General features: G+C 43.4%; 1 protein-coding gene and 3 non-coding genes across 5 annotated transcripts in view; 1 reads left to right on the forward strand and 3 right to left on the reverse strand.

Annotated features, from left to right (window-relative positions):
- LOC121553766 (GTP-binding protein 2) overlaps nt 1-12,440 on the forward strand; it is a 32,807-nt gene extending 20,367 nt beyond the window's left edge. For both annotated transcript variants that reach the window (XM_041867143.1, XM_041867144.1), the window contains 6 exons: nt 7,776-7,995; nt 8,177-8,312; nt 8,403-8,461; nt 9,126-9,297; nt 9,475-9,639; nt 10,116-12,440. In XM_041867143.1, the coding sequence (XP_041723077.1) occupies nt 7,776-7,995; nt 8,177-8,312; nt 8,403-8,461; nt 9,126-9,297; nt 9,475-9,639; nt 10,116-10,301 (938 nt within the window). In that variant the 3' untranslated portion in view covers nt 10,302-12,440. The remainder of the gene's footprint in view (nt 1-7,775; nt 7,996-8,176; nt 8,313-8,402; nt 8,462-9,125; nt 9,298-9,474; nt 9,640-10,115) is intronic.
- trnal-cag lies at nt 1,347-1,429 on the reverse strand. Its single transcript has one exon. It is a non-coding gene; the product is annotated as a tRNA-Leu (tRNA).
- trnal-cag lies at nt 1,722-1,804 on the reverse strand. The gene has a single exon. It is a non-coding gene; the product is annotated as a tRNA-Leu (tRNA).
- On the reverse strand, nt 2,702-2,784 carry trnal-cag. The gene has a single exon. It is a non-coding gene; the product is annotated as a tRNA-Leu (tRNA).
- Nucleotides 12,441-14,122: the final 1,682 nt, after the last annotated feature.

Consider the following 14,122-nt stretch of genomic DNA (forward strand, 5'->3'; position numbering starts at 1 on the left):
TATACAATGTTGCAATTTCGCTAGTGCAAGCTTTGGGCCGGCCCAAGTTCATAGTTGATACAATGTGATTTATAGGATATTTATTTTTAATCAGGATATTTTCTACCTGCAGGATGCAATGTTTTTATTTGTTGGCTTTATGTAGGCTATTTTTACATAGTTGGCAAAATAAGTTACTTTTTAGGTTTGTTTCATTTAGATTTGGATATAATTTTGATTAACCACATGACCATGATTTTGAGATATGAAGATGTTATAAATTAAACTAAACTGTTTCATGAAAATGTGCATATGAAAACCAAAACTGGCACGCAGATCGGTAGAAATTGTAAAATAAATTGGCATTCCACATGAGAAAGGTTGCCGACTCCTCGTGTAGCCTATTACCGGCAACTTCAGGAGAGTAATGGCAGAAACTGCGAAAGCCAGCAGGAGCGGGAGGAGAATAGTTGGGTCAGGTTATGTTTTTTTTTCTCTGATCTCTGGCGCCCTCTTGAGGCATCAAACCATTAGCTTAAAGCATCAGACAAGCTCAATGCACATAGTTGATTTTATTAAAACGCATATATGGAAAAATACACATTTTAAAAAATGTTGAGCAATCGATTGGTCAAAAGAACAGACGACTTCCGGTCGATCCAATATATTTTTTTTAGTCTGGGACAGCCCTAAGCAGGAGGATCACACAATCTGACTCAAATCTACTCCAGTCCAACCCTCCTCTCTCTTCTGTAGCTGGTAGGCTAGCTAAGTTCCAAGCTGGGCAGTAGGGCTGTACAAACACACTGCAAAAATAAAATAAAAAACACTATCTGGGCTTATGTAACTGACTACCCCTGCCGCCCCCTACCCCAGTCCCAGACTACCCTGCGTTCCTCTGAGCCCCCTAACAGATGCTGGTCTGTAGCTCACCAATGAAACCTGTTGAGTTAGTAAGCAGACACTTGGGCCGTCAGTGCTGACGCTACAGGAAAGGTTCTGATTCTTAAAGTTCACCACTGGCCCAAGGCTTCCAAAGGCATTCTGCCCTTGTTTCTTTTCCGTTCCTTTGCTACTGATACTTGAAGGGACTGGATAGGGGTCCTTAATATTGCTTTCGCCTTTCAAGTCCTCCCAGATCAGTGGTCATGACCTGAGGAATGAGAGGAGACAGTCTAAAATAGCTTTATCGGGACACAGCTGAAATCTGAGCGAAGGAAGGATAGGATACCGTGACACACATGCAGCACCCTTGCTTAGCCTTCTTCTTTATTAAACTTTGGTTACTGAATAGCTCATTACTTTTTTCCTGTTTTGTAACGCTATCCATTTGATCTGTCATTTGCTAGGATTAGCAAAAAAATAGTTGTCAGAAATGGGATTGGAACCCACGCCTCCAGGGGAGACTGCGACCTGAACGCAGCGCCTTAGACCGCTCGGCCATCCTGACATATTTAGCTTAATGTGCAAATGTCATATCTAACAGTCACGTCCTACAAAGACTCCCTCTCTGGGTTTCTAACTCTATAGATAAGCAGTGTTATCTGCTAGTCTGCCAACACCATACTTTACTGCCTGGATATCAGAGTGAGCTTGAGTGCCTCAGGGGGCACGTAGGCAGCCTGCAGAGTTGAAGCCTCTAGCCCTGTTACAGGTTTTGGCTGTTACTAAATACCCTTTGTAAGTGTAGGAGTATGACACTATTGATTTGCACTCTTAGTTGCCGGGAACAACCAAAATGTTGTCAGAAGTGGGATTTGAACCCACGCCTCCAGAAGAGACTGCGACCTGAATGCTGTGCCTTAGACCGCTCGGCCATCCTGACATGTTTATCTTTCCTCCTAACTCGCCTACATGTCTAACAAACAGTCAGGCGCCATGGCTGCTTCTGGGATCTGAGATTATTTGAATACCTTAAGGCAAAGATTATTGACAAGATAGCCGAGTGACCTCTCTAACAATAGAAATACATGTCCTCAATGATTGAAATCAGGCGAGATCAGGTGGGACCATTCTAGCCAATGAGAGGGCAGATACGCTTGTGAACAACAGGCACAACTTAGTAGTTTTTCTCAAAGTTGCGGGAATGCCACGTGCATCCACTTATGTCATTACATTTGTAACAGCCTAAACATTACGCAACGTTTATTAGATCAAATAAGCCTCATGTAATTCGATTCTCTCTCGTAGACCAAAGGGCTTATATCATGTGGACAGATTTTGGGCGGAGTAAATCCTCTCGCTTCGCCTCTTCCTCTCTGCTTAAGGGTACAATAGGCAGAAATCGCTCTGCCATTTCCTGGTTGCTAAAATACGAATGGTTTGCCTAATTTCAGTTGATGTGTCAGAGAATCATTGTACCATCTAAAATGCTGTGAAATCTATTCAATAACCAAAAATATCGTATTTTCTGCTGTTTTGAAGCTGGTGTAAAAAGAGCAAAAACAAAACTTGCCCCCTTGCTTTCAATGAGAATGACAGATCTATAACTCATTTCTACGTGAATTTGTTCAGCTCGCCCATAAAGCTACCTACTGCTCCTTTTAAGTGCTCTTTTGACCACAGTTTTAATTTGTTCACATGTTCATAACTTTCCTGTATGTCAGACATCATGGCTGGTTCTGGGTTCCAGGATTATTGAATACCTTTTAGGCTGAGTGTTATTGTAACAACATTATTAATTTGTTCACCTATTAGTTGCAAGGGTTAACCAAAATGTTATTGTCAGAAGTGGGATTTAAACCCACGCCTCCAGGGTAGACTGCGACCTGAACGCAGTGCCTTAGACCACTCGGCCATCCTGACATGCCTCACCCTGCTTCTATTTCTTCCACAACTGTGACAGGTGGAAACTTTTCAGCTGCAGCTGGTGAATCTGGGCTCTCTCTTCCGTTACTGAGTTAATATGCATGAGATTTGCTTTTGTTGTAGACTGTTTATATGATTTCCTCTGAATTACTTCATTGGTAAATGCAGTGCCTTCTGAAAGTATTCAGGCCCCTTGACTTTTTCCACATTTAGTTAGGTTACAGCCTTATTCTAAAATTGATTAAATTGTTTTTTCCCCTCCTCTATCAACACACAATACCCCATAATGACAAAGCAAACACAGGTTTTTAGAAATGTTTGCTAATTTATTTCAAATAAAAAAACTGAAATAATATTTACATAGGTATTCAGACCCTTTACTCAGTACTTTGTTGAAGCACCTTTGGCAGCGATTATAGCCTGGAGTCTTCTTGGGTATGACGCTACAAGCTTGGCACACCTGTATTTGGGGAGTTCCATTCTTCTCTGCAGATCCTCTCAAGCTGTGTTAGGTTTGATGGGGAGTGTTGCTGCACAGCTATTTCCAGGTCTCTCCAGAGATGTTAGATCGGGTTCAAGTCTGTCTCTGACTGGGCCACTCAAGGACATTCAGAGACTTGTCGCGAAGCCACTCCTGCATTGTCTTGGCTGTGTGCTTAGGGTCGTTGTCCTGTTGGAAGGTGAACATTTGCCCCAGTCTGAGGTCCTTAGACTCTCTGGAGCAGGTTTTCATCAAGGATCTCTCTGTACTTTGCTCCGTTCATCTTTCCCTCGATCCTGAGGAGTCTCCCAGTCCCTGCCGCTGAAAAACATCCCCACAGCATGATGCTGCCACCACCATGCTTCACCGTAGGGATGGTGCCAGGTTTCCTCCAGACGTGATGCTTGGCATTCAGGCCAAAGAGTTCAATCTTGGTTTCATCAGACCAGAGAATCATGTTTCTCATGGTCTTGAGAGTCTTTGGGTGCCTTTTGGCAAACTCCAAGCAGGCTGTCATGTGACTTCCGTCTGGCCACTCTACCATAAAGGCCTGATTGGTGCTCCACAGAGGAACTCTAGAGTTCTGTTAGAGTGACCATCGGGTTCTTGGTCACCTCCCTGACCAAGGCCCTTCTCCCGATTGCTCAGCTTGGCCGGGCGGCCAGCTCTAGGAAAAGTCTTGGTTGTTCCAAACTTCTTCCATTTAAGAATAATGGAGGCCACTGTGTTCTTGGGGACCTTCAATGCTGCAGAAATGTTTTGGTACCCTTCCCCAGATCTGTGCCTCGACACAATCCTGTCTCAGAGCTCTACGGACAATTCCTTCGACCTCATGGCTTGGTTTTTGCTCTGACATGCACTGTCAACTGTTGGACCTTAATATAGACAGGTGAGTGCCTTTCCAAATCATGTCCAATCAATTGAATTTACCACAGGTGGACTCCAGGTTTGTAGAAACATCTCAAGGATGATCAATGGAAACAGGATGTACCTGAGCTCAATTTCGAGTCTCATAGCAAAGGGTCTGAATACTTATGTAAATAAGGTATTTCAGTTTTTTATTTTTAATAAATGTGCAAAAAAATGTAAACCTGTTTTCGCCTTGTCAGTATGGGGCATTGTGTGTAGATTGATGAGCGAAAAAAAAGGTTGCTGAGATTATAAAAAAACATTTTTTAGAATAAGGCTGTAACGTCAGCTTCCAGGAATTGTGTACAGATCCTTGAAACATTGGGCCATGCATTATCATGCTGAAACATGAGGTGATGGCAGCAGATGAATGGTACGACAATTGGCCTCAGGATCTCGTCACGGTATATCTGTGCACTCAAATTGCCATCGATAAAATGCAATTGTTCGTTGTCCGTAGTTTATGCCTGCACATACCATAACCCCACCGCCACATGGGGCACTCTGTTCACAACGTTGACATCAGCAAACCACTCGCCCACACGAGGCCATACACGTGGTCTGCGGTTGTGAGGCCAGCTGGACGTACTGCCAAATTCTCTAAAACGACGTTGGAGACTGCTTATGGTAGAGAAGTGAACATTAAATTATCTGGCAAAAGCTCTGGTGGACATTCCTGCAGTCAGCATGCCAATTGCACGCTCCCTCAACTTGAGACATCTGTGGCATTGTGTTGTGTGACAAACCTGCACATTTTAGAGTGGCCTTTTATTGTCCTCAGCACAAGGTGCACCTGTGTAATGATCATGCTGTTTAATCAGCTTCTTGATATGCCACACTTGTCAGGTGGATGGATTATCTTGGCAAAGGAGAAATGCTGACTAACAGGGATTTAAACAAACAAATTTGTGCACAAAATTTGAGAGAAATAAGCTTTTTGTGCGTATGGAACATTTCTGGGATCTTTTTTCAGCTCATGAAACATGGGACCAACACTTTACATGTTTTATATTTATGTTCAGTTTAGCTTGGTTATCTACATTGACACTTTTTTTACACTCTCTTTGACTATGCACTCACACTGGACGCTACTCACACATACTTACACTGACACTCCGACACATACACACACACACACACACACACACACACACACACACTCAGAACATGTACACACAGGCTCACATTAGCCACACACACACTTTCACACTCATCACATTCACTGCTGCTATTGTCTATTATCTTTCCTGTTGCCTACCTCAATTTCCTCATACCCTGCACAGTGACTCGGTACAACTACTCCATGTGTATATATAGCCAAGCTATCATTGCTCACTGTGTATTTATTCCTCATGTTACAATACAAATACAAAAAAGATATATATATATATAATTATTGTTATTCTGCATTGTTGGGAAAGGCCCTTAAGTAAATATTTCACTGTTAGTCTACACCTGTTGTTTACAAAGCGTGTGACAAAGTTTGATATGACACTGACGCACAGACTCGGACATGGATCAGCTGATCGGGGAAGCTGCAGGCTATCCAAGGCATGCCTCTCCATGCTAGTACATGCTCACACAGATACTTTCCACTCCACTCAGTGTTGAGGTATCATGTTGAGCCAAGACATGCCTCTTGATGGGGCCCATAAAAGCAGAGGCATAGGCTGGGTCATTATGACACCATGTAGCCTTGCCCCCTAACACACACACAGACACATACAGCGAAAGTAGTTATGTTTGTATTTGCATGCTGGCAAGCCAATCTATCTCAGCTGAGAGGGTAGGTTTATTTAGGTCCCGCCAGACTGTTGTGGGTCAGTGTCTCACGTGATGAGTATTTCTCATTTGCCAAGATAATCCATCCACCTGACAGGTGTGGCATATCAAGAAGCTGATTAAACAGCATGATCATTACACAGGTGCACCTTGTGCTGGGGACAATAAAAGGCCACTCTAAAATGTGCAATTTTGTCACACAACACAATGCTACAGATGTCTCAAGTTTTGAGGGAGCGTGCAATTGGGATGCTGACTGCAGGAATGTCCACCAGAGCTGTTGCTAGATAATTTAATGTTAATTTCTCTAACATAAACCACCTCCAACGTTGTTTTAGAGAATTTGGCAGTACATCCAACCGGCCTCACAACCGCAGACCACGTGTATGCGTTGTGTAGGCGAGTGGTTTGCTGATGTCAACATTGTGAACATGGTGGCTGTGGTGTTATGGGATGGGCAGGCATAAGCTATGGACAACAAACACAATTGCATTTTATCGATGGCAATTTGAGTGCACAGAGATACCGTGATGAGATCCTGAGGTCCATTGTCGTGCCATTCATCCGCCACCATCACCTCCTGTTTCAGCACGATTATGCTTGCAAGGATCTGTGCACAATTCCTGGAAGCTGAAAATGTCCAGTTCTTCCATGGCCTGCATACTCACCAGACATGTCACCCATTGAGCATGTTTGGGATGCTCTGGATCGACGTTTACGATAACGTGTCCCAGTTCCCACCATTATCCAGCAACTTCGCACAGCCATTGAAGAGAAGTGGGACAACATTCCACAGGCCACAATCAACAGCCTGATCAACTCTATGCGAAGGAGATGTGTCGCGCTGCACACTAGGTACTGACAGGTTTTCTGATCCACGTTCCTACCTTTCTTTTAAAGGTATCTGTGACCAACAGATGCATATCTGTATTCCTAGTCATGTGAAATGCATAGATTAGGAACTAATGAATATTTTCAATTGACTGATTTTTCTTTATGTAAACTTAAACTCAGTCAAATCTTTGAAATTGTTGCATGTTGTGTTTTATATTTTTGTTCAGTGTACATGGTGATAAGAAGTGTAGAATTGCGTACAAACAGTCTGGCTCCAGCCAGGTGATTTAGATTTGCTGTGTGTGTTTTTAAAAGCGTTTCTATGTGATGTGATTATCTAATGGAATCAGACTGAGATTATTTGAGTCTGCATGTAGTAGCATGTGATGGAATTCTCCAGTCTCTCAACTCAACTCTCTCACAGTCCCTCTAAAAGTCACTCCCAGCAAAAAAATATGCAGAGTGACCTCATCAACTTTATTGAGGTAGCCAACATATGGATAGGGTCAAAGTCATTGTGAAATATGTGTAAAACTTTAGGCTATATCCAAATCAGATGTCTGGGGATCTGAAATTGTTGAGTGCAAAGTAAAATGTGATTATTTCACTGCTCTCGGTTTTCTTGTTATCTGGTCTCACCTTTTGTACGCTTCTTTCCATGACATAACAGTCATAGCCTACGCCATGGCTTGTTTACCTGATGTCATCACCCTGGCCTCATGTCCCAGTCTCTTTCTATGGGATTTAAACACTAAATAAGCAGTGTCATCTGCTGGCCCTCCAACACTAATTTATTACATATAAGCTTCTGAATGTATGCTTTTTAAAATCAATGATGGAAACCCTATAGCTACACCATACATAAACACTTGATAAAACATACTTTATGATTAGAGGGTTAAGAGATCTGTGTTGACACATCAATGAAATGTATGGACAAAACCCATATTACCCTGCGCCCCTCTCTCTGTGTCCCCTTCAGCTGGTACAACGCGGGAGCACCTGGGTCTGGCCATGGCTCTGAAGGTGCCCATCTTCATTGTGGTCAGTAAGGTGGACCTGTGTAAGCGCGACACGGTGGAGCGCACGGTCCGGCAGCTGGAGCGCATCCTCAAACAGCCCGGCTGCAACAAGGTGCCTCTGGTGGTGTCCACTGCTGACGATGCGGTCACAGCCGCACAGCAGTTCGCTCAGTCACCCAGGTACACACACGTGCAGTGTCATGATCTATGTACATGATGAGTACTTAATGTACTGTACGTACACAGCCACCCAGGGTTCCACCCACAATGTTAGTGTCATAATTGGTCATTTGATGTTGGTCATGGTGTGTGTTGTCATGTCCCTGGTCATGTGACAGTGGTGGTGCTGTTTCCTGTGCAGCATCACTCCCATCTTCACCGTGTCCAGCGTGTCTGGGGAAAGTCTGGATCTGCTCAAGGTCTTCTTCAACATCATCCCCCCACTCAGCAACAGCAAGGAGCAGGAGGAGCTCATGCAACAGCTCACTGAGTTTCAGGTAACACACGCACAAACAGACACATGCACAAACTGTAAATAAATAGCATACATGTAAATGTGTGTTTGACAGTGTGTGCTTTCCCTGTAGGTGGATGAGATCTACACAGTGCCTGATGTGGGGACAGTGGTGGGAGGAACTCTATACAGGTCAGTGCACTGATATAGGAGCCCTTTGTCTCTGTCAGTGTCTTGTCCTCTCCTCTCTATAAGTCATGTTCCTTTTCTTACCTAGTTATCCTTCCTTGTAGAGTAGCATCTATCTGACCTTCCCCCGTCGTGTTTGTCTTAATACATTTCTCTCTCTCTCGTTGTAGTGGTGGTATCTCTCGAACTGTCCATCCATTGGTATCTGTCTAACTCTCATCCCTCTCTCCCTCTCCATTGAGATCGAACTGTCATCCCTCTCTCCCTCTCCATTGGTATCGAACTGTCATCCCTCTCTCCCTCTCCATTGGTATCGAACTGTCATCCCTCTCTCCCTCTCCATTGGTATCGAACTGTCATCCCTCTCTCCATCTCCATTGGTATCGAACTGTCATCCCTCTCTCCCTCTCCATTGGTATCGAACTGTCATCCCTCTCTCCCTCTCCATTGGTATCGAACTGTCATCCCTCTCTCCCTCTCCATTGGTATCGAACTGTCATCCCTCTCTCCCTCTCCATTGGTATCGAACTGTCATCCCTCTCCATTGGTATCTGTCAAACTCTCATCCCTCTCTCCCTCTCCATTGGTATCTGTCAAACTCTCATCCCTCTCTCCCTCTCCATTGGTATCTGTCAAACTCTCATCCCTTTTCTCTCCATCCATCAAGTGGTATCTGTCATGAGGGGGAGCAGCTGGTTGTGGGTCCTACAGACTCAGGTCAGTTCCTCAAGTTGACAGTGTGCAGCATCCAAAGGAACCGCTCGGCATGCAGGGTACTGAGGGCCGGCCAGGCCGCCACGCTCGCACTGGACACTTTCGACCGTTCACTGTTACGCAAGGTGAGATGCTCAAACTGTGTACTTGTATTTCACCCAAGCTGCTGCAACTGAGTTGTAAATCTCTGTCCATCCTGGTTTATGCAGTAGTGTTTGCCTTCAGTTTCTATTATCAACATGTTTTCCATTGTTCCGTTTCATTGTGTTTAATGACTGTACTTACTGTGTGTTCCCTCCCAGGGTATGGTGATGGTGAGTCCAGAGATGAACCCCACTATCTGTTGGCTGTTTGAGGCTGAGATCGTGTTGCTGTTCCACGCCAAGACCTTCCACAAGGGCTTCCAGGTCACTGTGCACGTGGGCAACATCAGACAGACTGCTACTGTGAAGGCTGTGCACGGCAAGGTCAGTCCTCTACCTTACCACAATCCTCTCTTTCTGGGGAAACCCTGCAGTCAAAGACAGAACATTTTATGAAGTAGTGTTGCACGGTATACCGAAACTTCGGGACTTTTTCGATACTAGAACATGAGAAGCCGTTTGGTACTATAATTTTTTACAACTTTCGGTACTTCACGGATCAAGCCTGTCTATATTGGCGCAGCTGACCCCTTATTATAGTGAAAACTGTGCCTGCTCCACTTACTCATTGCTAGCCTGCACTGGGAGTCTAGGCTGTATCATGTTAGCTCCCTACTCATGCTGCACATAAGTTAACATACTTGAATAATTCTGGTATTGTGACAACACTAGTTTGAAGGATTTGTAGAATGAATAGTTATGAAGTGTTAACATACAGTGGTAATATTCTATACAAGTCTTCCTCTATGAAATTAATACAAGTCTTCTATGAAACTAATCCATCTATCTGTGTACCACAGGAGGAGCTGAGGACAGGCGAGAAGGCGGTGGTATGTTTTAAGTTCATTAAGCACCCAGAGTACCTGAAGGTGGGGGCCAAGCTGCTGTTCAGAGAGGGAGCCACCAAAGGCATCGGCCAGGTCACCAAGCTACAACCTGTCTCCCAGTCACAGCCCTCACATAGTGAGGAGGAGGACGAGGCCTAGAACCCAGAACCGCCCAGTGGAACAGGAGAACCACAGCCGTCCCAGCTAGATCCCAGGATCTAGAACATCGGAGAAGGTTCCTTCTCTTTCTCCTGTAATCTTCAGCCTTCCTGCTTCTTCCAAAGCCCCTCTCCTGTCATCTCAGCAAAGAACCGACTTTTCCCTCACAACTTTAGTCTTTTACTTTGTTTTTCCAAAGCCGTTGTTGTCACTAAACCTTATCTCAAGCTTTTTCAAGAACTGCTTTTCCGATTGTTTCCTTTTGCTTTTCTAGATACTGAAGGGAAGTTTATTTTGTCTCCTGTGTCACCTGTTCACCTAGCAACAGTCACCACGGTGAGGTTGAGGTGTAAGGAAGACCTGGTTACAAAAGGCATAGAGATCTATCCAATAGTAACTATGGAAATATGAGTGTAAAGCAGCAGTCACCATAAACACATAGTTGATTCACACCTCTGGGTGAAGTGCATGCACACACTCGTCTCTCACTCAAACATACATACACACACTGAAACACAAGAACACAGGTGCGTCCACACACACTGAGACGCCTGTATTTATCACCTGAAAAGGCACTGAGTTCTGTTAACGCGTCTGGCATGTTTACAAACCAAAAATACAGACAGAGGACTGATGGCAGATTGATGTGAGTTTACTTCTATTGCAGCTACAGTACTAGGATGTCAGAGGTTAGAATTGTGATATCTCCTCTGTCAACTTCATAATCCCACATCTTGTTTTTATGACCTGCACAGTGCCTGACTGAAAGTGACAAAAGTCCTCTTATACCATGTTTGAATATGTCGTTCACAATGGCACTTTATGATGATGAGGCATTTCCTGTTAGCTTGTGATGTATGGGTAAAACTTGACCTTGTGATAAACTGGCCAGGATGGCCAATGATCTCACTGACATTCATCCCCAGTAACGTTCTCCTTCCTCTGGCATAGTTTGAGAATTATGTTTGTAACTCTCAGCAATGCCTCTCGATAGTCCAACTAACCAATTAATGGTGTTGCTACCTACTTTTCAAGTGCTTTAGTTACTCAGGTCAGTATAGTTCGTACAGTATAGACAGCATTCCACTCTCTCCCAGAACTACTCCAATGATAAATAGAGAAGGTTTTATTGATCACTTTGAGTATCTTTGAGGAATAATCAGCCATTTCTCCCATAGAGATTGTGACTGCTTTGTGTGTTTTTGATTATGCTTATTGTTTAAAAGCTGCCACTTTGTACTGCTATGTTGAAACTGCCCTGTTCGGCAATCGTGTCTGAGGTTGTCTTTTTCCTGTCGTCTTCTCCCTTATGTTACTGTTGTCTCTGATTATGAAGGGGTAAAACACAGTGCCTAGTGGAACTACTTTTGGAGTACCCTTCCATGACACCCCAAGGTTTTACAACTTTTTAGGTAAATCAACTTGATTTGGTGCTATTCCTTGAAACAACTTTTGATATCTAGAAGATGAATAGGGAAAGGTGTGTTTGTTGCTGAATTTGTTTGTTCAAGGCTGCTGTTGACCTTATAAACTGTCAAGTTATTGCATGTTAGAAAGAATGATGCAGAGAAATCACTCGCTCATTTATGCCACATTCACGTTCTAGTCGGAACTCTGAAATGTCCTACTTGCTAACTGGTTGAACGCGGTACATGTAACTACAACCAGTTAGCAAGTTGGAAATGTCAGTTTCCTATTTCCAACTAGCACGTAAATGCGGCATTAAAACTATTAAGAGGGGCAACTAAAATGTGCCCTTTTTGTTGCACATATGTTATGTGTGGTTCGTGTGCACTCATAGAGGGAAAAAATAACAATGTATTTGAACCAAAATATGAAAAAAGAGCTCATCAGATGTTGTAAATTGATTTTTGTATCTGAGGAATGTTTCTGTTTTTATAGATTTGTAGTGGTTTCTAATTTCAATCAATTATATATCACCTGTTGTTCAGACTGTTTTAATCCAGCACCAACACCATCAAGTGTCACGTTTTCTCTGCCGCGGATGCAACGATTGTTTTAGTTTAAAATAAATAAATGTAAATGCTATTTGAAATGTTTGGGGGGTGAAGTACCACATATTTATGTACAGATCCCGTTTGTATATTATGGTACACATAAATAAAAAGTTGTAGTCAATTTATTTTTGTCTGTGTTTTCTATAGATTCTACACCTCAATGGTGTAGTTAGGCTGTTTACCTGAAGGGTGCCCTGGTGAAAAGCTATAATAAATGGGTCCATGAAGTTCTCTCTCCTCCACCATTTGTTAGCCTCCTCCCTTTCTATTTCTCAGCTGATGCAAGACACTAGAAACTGTGAGTCAGACTGAAACGCCACTGTGTTATGAAAGGTATGATCACTTGATTCCTCACGTAAAGAGAATGTACATAAAAGCATGTGACCCCCAGAAATGGTGCAATGCCACTCAGAGGCAACCAGGACTGTACTGAGGTCAAAGACCTCCTGGTGCGACCTGATGTAAACAGTTGAAATAATGACATAAAACAGGCATTAATATTGAACCTCTGTATTAAGACCCCAAATTCTCATTCCAGTGTATGGGAATAGTTAAATCCACATAATGAAAGAAAGTAGTTGGTTCCCAGGCCTCTTCATTCACGGGACTGGCGCTCCGTGTCTGTCATAAGTTTAGGGCCTCCTTGTAGCACACAGTCTACCTCTGCCATGACCTAGAAGTAAAGCCAACATGAGGTTTACACTTGATTATCCTCTTTTGTTCAAAAAGATTAGGAAAAGAATCTGTGATATGGAATAGTTTTCAAAAAGAGCACTTCAGTATGAGCATTATAGGGTGTTTAATGGCTTTGGAGATGGTGACACTACAACCCAGTTTCTGCAATATAGGCTACTGTTTATACTGATTACACTGACCCATATACAGTGGGGAAAAAAAGTATTTAGTCAGCCACCAATTGTGCAAGTTCTCCCATTTAAAAAGATGAGAGAGGTCTGTAATTTTCATCATAGGTACACGTCAACTATGACAGACAAAATGAGAAAAAAAAATACAGAAAATCACATTGTAGGATTTTTTATGAATTTATTTGCAAATTATGTTGGAAAATAAGTATTTGGTCAATAACAAAAGTTTCTCAATACTTTGTTATATACCCTTTGTTGGCAATGACACAGGTCAAACGTTTTCTGTAAGTCTTCACAAGGTTTTCACACACTGTTGCTGATATTTTGGCCCATTTCTCCATGCAGATCTCCTCTAGAGCAGTGATGTTTTGGGGCTGTCGCTGGGCAACACGGACTTTCAACTCCCTCCAAATATTTTCTATGGGGTTGAGATCTGGAGACTGGCTAGGCCACTCTAGGACCTTGAAATGCTTCTTACGAAGCCACTCCTTCGTTGCCCGGGCGGTGTGTTTGGGATCATTGTCATGCTGAAAGACCCAGCCACGTTTCATCTTCAATGCCCTTGCTGATGGAAGGAGGTTTTCACTCAAAATCTCACGATACATGGCCCCATTCATTCTTTCCTTTACACGGATCAGTCGTCCTGGTCCCTTTGCAGAAAAAACAGCCCCAAAGCATGATGTTTCCACCCCCATGCTTCACAGTAGGTATCGTGTTCTTTGGATGCAACTCAGCATTCTTTGTCCTCCAAACACGACGAGTTGAGTTTTTACCAAAAAGTTCTATTTTGGTTTCATCTGACCATATGACATTCTCCCAATCCTCTTCTGGATCATCCAAATGCACTCTAGCAAACTTCAGACGGGCCTGGACATGTACTGGCTTAAGCAGGGGGACACGTCTGGCACTGCAGGATTTCAGTCCCTGGCGGCGTAGT

The sequence above is a fragment of the Coregonus clupeaformis genome, chromosome 37, assembly GCF_020615455.1.
Source record: "Coregonus clupeaformis isolate EN_2021a chromosome 37, ASM2061545v1, whole genome shotgun sequence".
NCBI lineage: Eukaryota > Metazoa > Chordata > Actinopteri > Salmoniformes > Salmonidae > Coregonus > Coregonus clupeaformis.